Consider the following 8494-nt stretch of genomic DNA (forward strand, 5'->3'; position numbering starts at 1 on the left):
TTGCAGAGAGCGGAAAAGCAGCCGCTTAGCTCCGCCTACCCTCTCTGGCAGACCAACCACTGCTGGCTGATGGAAAACGCGTCACTAACTGGGCACCGCTTGTGATTTTTTTCCGTGAAAGTCGCCACAGACAGCCAGTCTGTGATACTGCAAATGCAAAGGCTTTCATCAGTGGGCCATAGGCTCAATCACCATTGTGTTACCTCATTCGGCGACAGAAAGTGACTTAGCAGACATTTATTTACACGAAAATCTTTGAGATTATCACTCTGAATTACCACAGACTTTTCCCACATGTTTTAAAGGCTTTTATTATAAAGGTAATAGAGAATATACAATGTGCAGTTTATACAAAATGATTACTTAAAGTCCCTGGAAACCCAAATCCACAATAGCATTCTAACTGTAATTTAAGGTTTATGTTTATACAGAAAGCATCTCAAAAGATAAGAAATAAGTTTCAATCAAAAACCGAATCATTGTCATCGAAGTTTCTGTAAACTTTCCTGATTTTTGCCTTGATTTGGGTCGTTATTTTTTTTGCAATTGCACTTTATCCTGTGAACCAATCACAGGATAAAGTTAGACGACTGCAATTCCGCTGTTTACACTCGTAGTTAGCGTCCTCCTTACGCCAGGTATTGATTGCTGTGAGTGCTGTTGTCTATTTTCCTCTGCAGAGTTAAGTTTGGCTGCATGCTGAGTGTCGATGGGGAGAGGTTAGCTCTGTAATAATAAAGCTCTCGCTAACGCAACAGAGCCATCACTTAGCGTTATCAACAAATAGGGGCATCTCAGCTAATGTTGCATGTGTATGCTAATTATGATGCTGATAGCAAAGCGTTTTGTAACTCGCCATTTAGTGACAAGTTGAAATGAATAATTTTAGATGGCAGCGCTTCTGCTTCCTCCTCTCACTCAGACGACTAAAACATACTGTTTGGGGCTGCTCTGTGCTGTGTGTCAAACGCGCCTTTGTAGTGTGCGGCGCCAGAGAGATGTCAATCAAAGCCCCATACGCCCACACAGTTCTGAGAAACTGGTGTAAACAGCAAAACGAGCTGTTTTTTTTAATTAGGTTTTCTACAAGTTCCAAAGGTTTATTTTCACCTAGATTTTTATGCTAAATGAGACTTGTGACTTTGATATCATATATGCATCTTTAAGCCATATTTCCAGAGGCTTTAATTAAATACACAGTAACAGGTGCAGCCCAGCAGGAGGCAGTGTAAAGACCTCGCTGGCTCTTCAAGCTGAATATCCATTTTTAGATATTTTTTTATTGCCTGTGAGCGGTTCACTCTTCACATTGTTCAAACACAGTGTAAGGTCATACTGCTCGCAGGACAGGAGCTTCCTCCCCTCACAGTCCGGTCCCTCTCCCGCCCTCCTCTCCGAGACCTCCGAGTAACAGACGTGTATCTTTGGCCGTCTCTTAGATGGCATCATCCAAGTGTTCGTGCAGCCTCACTCCTCTGTTATTGTGCCTTTGTCTCCTGAAAAGAAACCAAGCGTCCAAATTAGATCACACAGCAGAGACACTGGCTCAAGTTAACATGATGTTTGTTTTGTCAGAAGACACAGCCAGGCCTGTCATGACTCATGTGTTTCACTTATCATGTGGGAGGACGCTAGCTGTGTAGCATTTTGCCTTTTTCATTTTGTACCCTTTTTTGTTCTATTTTAGGGCAGCAACAACCAGCGTATTATTTCCTTCCAGTTTGTGGATTCATCGTCAGAGCAGAGCCTGAAATGAGATTTGTGTTGGTGCCTGAAAGAGCACTTTAGCATCACCGTACCTCCACAGCAGAAATGCCAGCACTCCTCCGACCAGCAGCAGCAGGACGACGAGACAGACTACAGCCGCTGTCGTCCCTCTGCCCTCCGTCTCACACGGCGCTGTCAACCAGGAAAAAAGACACCAGATGAGGAGGAGAAAACACACGGCTGCCCAAGAAGGCCAGAAAAGGTCTTTGCAGCCACTAAACCGACTGGAATCATAAAATACACTCGTCGGATCATCACACCTTTTGGCAGGTACGAAGAATAGCATTTGTCTCGCCTGTTTAGCAACAGTGATAGCAGCAGTCGCAGCAGTGGCGGTCATGATTTATTGATCGCAGCGTGGAAAATCCTTTATCACTGAACACCAGCAGTGATACAATACACAGAACAAAGTGCAATCAGGACACGGCTCAAGACACAAGACACAAGACACGAGGCATAAAGGAGTCTGATGTCTGAAAACCCATGACACAACACAGTGAGCTGACTTAGGGCCCGATCAGACAGGATGCGTTTTAGCAGCTGTGGGCGGCTTTTTTGTCATTGTTTTCAATGAGAGGCTTTTTGCACGCTGCTTTTGCTTTGCAGAGCGCCTCGCATTTTTCCGCTCTGTGCGCCTCGTGTTTTTGAGGAAACGCTCCGAGCGCCTCGAGTTGAAAAACTTAAACTCTAAGCAGAAAAGCGCCCGACGTCATGGCCGTTTTTTTCTCATTGTCCAATCGGATGAAAGGAGAGGCGGGCCTTCTGTCAGTTTACAATGTAACGGTTAGGTTAATGACAGCTAATGATTCGGTGGTTGCCTTAACAACAGTAGGAAAAAAAAGCCGCCCCCAGCTGCTAAAACGCGCCCTGTCTGATCGGGTGTTTACTTCCACTAAAAAGGCAGTGCGGTGCGCCTCGCGTTTTACAGCCTGCAAAGCGCGTTCTGTCTGATCGGGCCCTTAAATAAGACGTAAACAGGCATAGCCACCTTTTAATCCAATTAACTAGTTTAGACAATAAGAAATTACATGTTCAGTAGTCAATAGCGAGAGACAATTATTATTTCGAACCCTGTTTGAGCCATTCCATTACAAAAATAGTGTTTGACGACGTTTCTCCGACCTCCGTTCAACAAACAAGCATTTTAAAAGCTTTCTTCTCCTCTTGAGGACACACCTGACAAAGCTTTTTATTACTTATTACAAATCTGCATCATGATGTTGAAATTTTGGCAAAGGTTCATAACAAGTATTTCACAAGAAATGTTTTCTCTTTCTGTAACAATGCAGCACACAGAAAAGGAAGCCTTGACGGGAAGTCGTTTATCGCTTACCGCTCGGCGCGTTCAGCGGTGTCCCCAGAGGCTTTATCGTCACAGACTTTAGCTGATGGGATCCGAGAGTGCTATCCTTTTATCCTTTTAGCTCTGCTTTTGTCTCCCCCAACTCCTAAGGACAATATCTGGCTGCTGCTAAATGCTCTAAAACATTTAGATGCAAATTTTCTGTGTTTGCATCTTGGCATATGCAGGTAATGCAAAGATGTTTTTTTTACAACAGCTCTTTTGCTGGAAACAGCTGCTGCTGCAGGAAAAACAACTAATGTGACGCTTTGAGGGGAAACCAAAACAGTATCAAGATGTGGGCTGTAGACCAAACCGACGAGTTAGAATACGCTCAGCAGGTAATTTGTTTCATAAAGAGGAACATAGAAACAATATGGCGTCGTCTGGTACCCGCAGTGTAGGTGGCAGAACTGTAGCCCAGCTTGTTGCTGACCATGCAGGTGAAGTGTCCGCAGAAGGGAGTCATGGTCACTGACAGTGTCGTTCCATCTTTGGAGACTGTTCCCACAGTCTGGGTGATGGCGACTCTCTCGTGCAGCCAGCTGAAGTGAGGGTCCGTCCCCCAGGCCTCGCCGCACACCAGCGAGGAGTGGGACACGTTGATGCTGAGGGAGACTTGGTGCACCTCCTCTGCGGAGGCAGACGAAAGAAGAGGAGGATGAGAATGAGGAAAGGTGAGAAGGATAGAGAACTCAGAAAGGAGATGTGAGGGGCTCCGCTGTGGGCTTCTATCGGTTATAAAATAAGAATAATGACACACGGCTGTCCAGGAGGGTCGAACACAAAGAATCATGAGAGACGTTTAATGCTGTCAGGAGAAACTGGCTCAGTTTCACAGACAATAATGAGACCGCAGAGTGGGGCATAATGTGGGAGAATGGGATGATGGAAAACCCTGGAAGCTGAGAGAGCAGATGTAGAGGAGAGTGGAGCTGATGAATTGATACTGTTAGAGCAGACGGATGAGGGGAAGAGAAAAGGAGCTTTGACAGAAAACGAGAACGCTGCGACGAGAACAGAATCGTCTGGAAGCGCAGAGACAAAAGGAAGAGCCGGGGAGCAAAGCATATAAGCAAATGTTATTACAAGTGCTTCATTATTTAATGAAAGATTCACCGTCAGAGAGACAAAATGCACCCTGGCAGTGATGTAAAACATTTATTATACTTATGGTAATTGTTTGACTGGAATATTTCTGCTTTCATATCATCACCTTTATATTTATATGAGATAATGTTTCAACATAAACGGCCTCTGTAAGTGCTCCAAAGCCACAAAGAGAGACAGTATTTATGTTCACATCTCTCCTCTTTAGCTTTCCTGTACTGAAGAGGACACAAGCCATTTAAGGCTGCAACTGATTCCTTTTATTATTATATTAGTTCATCGACTAGTCTACAGAATATCAGAAATTATGGACAAATGCAACTTAACAATTATCCTGTAAAACTGTTAAAAAGACAAATTAATTTAGGAGTTGTTGTTGTTTCCAGTGTCAGAAATATCAAGCAGAAGTTCTCTGAATAACAGGAAGTGCAAACGAAATCCACTATTTCAAGACAAGTGGGCAAAAAAGGTAAAATCCTCCAGTTGCAGAAACTTGAACTTTCACATTATGTCAAATTTAATTGACGAATAACTTAAAGAGTAACAACCTGCTCCATTTTAACTTGAACAAGACGAGGTCAAAAGCTCGTATGTGGCTGACCGCATCACGTCAATGTGCGCTTTTGTGGGCGATGTGTCACAAGGACTGTCCTCATGAGGCCGATGACAGCGTGTTTGACAGAAGGTGCGCGCTGCGGACGTAGGTGAGGACGGCGGACGAGCAGCGGAGGAGCAGCCCCGCCTACTCCCCCAAACAAAGTATCCAGAGCCGTATAGACAGAGAGTTGCGTCAGTGGAGGTCCAATATGCTCCATGATCCGCCATTGCGATGTCGCAACTCTCTCTCTCTATGGCTCTGACAGTACGGTCACTCACTCACTCACTCAGTCAGTCAGTTACTCCATGATGTAGTTTGTGAACTGTTTGAATTTTGGAATTTTTGCTGTCGCCATCTTGTTTTTTTGAGCCAGAAGCGGCCATATTTTGGCAAGAATGTGGAGCTTGGGTGGATTCTCTTTACTTCATCTCGGTCTTTATTGACTGGATGCCGTGGTAGCGACTTGTCAATCACAAGGAAGCCGTGCTGTATTCTGAACAGAAGCCGCCTTGACACCAACGACTAAGCAGTGATAAGAGGAAGGGTCATGTCCTCATAGACTCCCACACACTGGGACTGCTTTTTGCAACCAATGGCGTCGCCCCCTGCTGGCCATAGAAAAATAATGCGGGTTTAAGACACTTCAGTATTGGCTTTACTTTTGCCCAGTATTTCTCTACTCATTTAAATCATTAACTTATTATCAGGGCTGGTGGTGCAGTGGTTAGCGCTGTCCCCTCACAGCTAGAAGGCTCCTGGTTCTAAACCCTGTTCGGACGTAGTGGGCCTTTCTGTGTGGAGTTTGCGTTTTCTCCTCGTGCACGTTTGGGTTCCCTCCGGGTACTCAGTCCAAAGACATGCTCGTTTGGTTCATTTGTGACTCTAAATTTTCCGTAGGTGTGAATGTGAGCGTGAAAGGTTGCCAGGTGTGACCCTGCCTCTCGTCCAATGACAGCTCCAGCCTCCCTGCGACCCTCAAGAGAATAAGAGGTATAGATAATGGATGGATGGATGGAACTAATAATCAAAACTGTACATCAATACTCAATCAATCATCAATAACTGCTTAGCATTCAGAAATATCTACAGCATAACTACAGACTTGATCCTGAGCATGATACTGTACCATACATCCTGACGATGCAGTGCCCAGTGGTCTCGGCCCCTTTTTGATTCGTCACCGTCACAGCGTACACGCCGGTGTCCGCGCTGCTGAATTTATTTATCAAGAGGGACGACTCCTGCGCCTGCATGTTCACATGGACGTTTGGCCTCGTACCAGCACACTTGAAGCTCCTGCCCGGGCACGTGGCCAGAGTCTCTTTCCCGGGAGCGACTCCAGATTCAGGCTCCCGCTCCCAGGTTACCACGGAGATCTCCTCCTGGGGCGTCTGCTCGACGCGGGCCTTCAGAACCAGGCTGGAGCCGGGGATCACGTACACGGGCTGCTCACTGAGGATGTGCACTGACATACACTGGAGCCCGCACGGCACTGGGAAGAGAGATTAGACCGTTTGTTATTGCATTGCAGAAATATGACCCACGTTTTAATTTAAGTGTGACCTTTTGGCCTTTGTATTGTCTCGATGCTTGAGCAGCTGAAGCTTTTAAAACAAACAATGACATAATACCTCATGTCCGTGCTCAGCGTGTACCTTATGAATATGTATGCCTGCTTCCTGTCAAACAACGTCAAGCGATGATTTATAGCACATGACAGCCATGCCTAATGCGATATCCATCAAACCACATCAGGATCCTAAAATCTGTGTCAGAACTCCAGTGGACCTGCTAAGTCTCTGTGCGCGTACAATATTAATGTTAAATAACTTCATAAGCAAACGATAGAGAAGGTGTGAATAATGCAAGCGTGGGAATCAATGAAAGAAGATGTTTACAAGAGATCTTTTGCATGTGTGTCAGTGAGCATCATCTTAACAGCGCCTTGAGCTTTCTATGTGAATAAAAGAAGGCTGCTAGCTTTATCTCGCACACTGGGAAACCATTAAAAATAGAGGGAGAATATAGAAAATATGTTCTTTTTTCCTGCAGGATTTTAAACAGAAATCATTAAGATGCTGGGTTACAACAAAAAGCCTTACTCAAGAGGAGCAGCAGGGCAACTCTGCGGCACAGGAAACGCTGTAGATCCATAACACCTGCTGATGCAGACGGAGAACAAAGGAGAGGAGTGAATTCATGACCTCAGCGAACGCACACAACACTTCCTCTCTTCTTATGCAGCAGGGGTGCGAGAATAATCATACCACCTCCAGAGAAAATGTGAAACTAAAACAAAAGCGAAAAAAAAACAATTAAAGAAGCATGTCCCCGCTATTAAAAAAAATGCAATCCAAATGTTTAGGGTATTCTCTTCTTTTCCTTAATTTGTTTGTGAAGTAGCCAAAGAACAACAGCACTGGCACTGCAGACAGCACCAGCATCAGAAGTTGGAACGACATAGGGGACGGGTCTGCTGCCAAAACTAAAATGAACCCCCTCAAGCACAGCTGCTACAACAAAAACTCACAGAGAGAGAAGCAGTGATAGCCGTGCAGGAACACAACCCAACCCAACCTGCATGCATTAAATATAACCCGAAGTCCCCTTTGCTGTTTACCTTGAAGTTTATTAGAGTGGGATTCACCTACCTTTCCAAAGTGGAGACAAAAGAAAAACAATCGAGTCAGAGCTCTTCCACTTCTAATGCTCACTTTCTCAGAGGTTAAGGTGCAGCGCAATCCACTCTGCGACTCTAGATTTATGGCCCAAAATAAAACAATATCTTCAAAGCGGTTGCCATCGCAAGGCGAGGAATAATCTAGTTAAAGATGACAGTTCCTCGATCTACAGCTGTCACTGCAAACAACATCAAAGAGGGAGCAAAGCTGAATGTTTCAGGACTTTCCTCGCCTCTCTCTGGCCTTCCTCCCTCCCTGTCAGGTCCAGTCAGTGTGAGTTAGCACTGTAGGCGTCACCTTGTTTTCAAGCAGCTTCCTCCCCCCCCTCGACTTCCCCTCTTTCCTGTACAGTAAATGCTCCTCTCAGCTTTGTGTTATACTTTCCATTGTACAACCACCCCTCCTTTTCCCTATACAGCTTCTCCTTCCTCCTCTGACCTGTGTCCAAGCTCATGCATCCTCCAATACAACATGTTCGACTTTAGATTATCACACCCCTGTTGTTGCCGTGCGCAGATAAAATGCGGTTGTATACATCAGAAGGGAAGCAATGACATTGTTGAAACTCTTGTGAAATAGGCTTTGTACTGCAGGCTTCTTATCCGGCACGTACACTGTTTGCCCTGCAGACACAATAATACACTGCGTTGGCTTTGGATTGTAAAAGAGGAGGTAATACATGAATTACTCTGGTCTTATTTTTGTTTTTCAGTAATTGTCTCTCGCATGCAACTGAGAAACACCTTCAAGGGGAAAGCAGACAATTTTATTCTTCTTTCTCTGGGAAAGTTGAGCATAAAAACCCCTCAAATTCAAAGACTGCTTCGTAGACAATAATGCTGCTAATTTAGGGTCACAATCAAACTAAGTTCTGGCACATACAAATCAGAATTTAAACCTCGGCTGGTTGCAGGAACTCTCAGACATGATCGAAAGCTCCAGAGCAGCCGCTAAACAGACCTCGAGGTGAGATTGTTCTGTCCGCTAAACACCTGT

At 45.0% G+C, this 8494-nt stretch overlaps 1 protein-coding gene across 1 annotated transcript; it reads right to left on the minus strand.

The window, feature by feature from the left end:
- Positions 1-303: 303 nt before the first annotated feature.
- On the minus strand, positions 304-7963 carry LOC138583547 (uncharacterized). The gene is made up of 6 exons (XM_069655404.1): positions 7469-7963; positions 6920-6976; positions 5944-6309; positions 3503-3742; positions 1800-1899; positions 304-1496 (listed from the first exon to the last, which is right to left on the minus strand). The coding sequence occupies exons 2-6, from the start codon at positions 6969-6971 to the stop codon at positions 1436-1438; spliced, it is 819 nt and encodes a 272-aa protein (XP_069511505.1). The 5' UTR covers positions 6972-6976; positions 7469-7963; the 3' UTR covers positions 304-1435.
- Between the last annotated feature and the right edge of the window lie 531 nt (positions 7964-8494).

The sequence above is a fragment of the Semicossyphus pulcher genome, unplaced genomic scaffold (genome assembly GCF_022749685.1).
Source record: "Semicossyphus pulcher isolate SPU_LCO1_2020_fin unplaced genomic scaffold, fSemPul1.0.p SCAF_9, whole genome shotgun sequence".
Lineage (NCBI taxonomy): Eukaryota > Metazoa > Chordata > Actinopteri > Labriformes > Labridae > Semicossyphus > Semicossyphus pulcher.

Coding starts and splice junctions, on each gene's coding strand:
- LOC138583547 (XM_069655404.1), bottom strand. CDS start 6,971: ATGGATCTACAGCGTTTCCTGTGCCGCAGAGTTGCCCTGCTGCTCCTC. Junction 6,310..6,919: donor TGCCCTGCTGCTCCTCTTGA/GTAAGGCTTTTT, acceptor CTCTCTTCCCAG/TGCCGTGCGGGCTCCAGTGT. Junction 1,497..1,799: donor CTGGCATTTCTGCTGTGGAG/GTACGGTGATGC, acceptor GTTTCTTTTCAG/GAGACAAAGGCACAATAACA.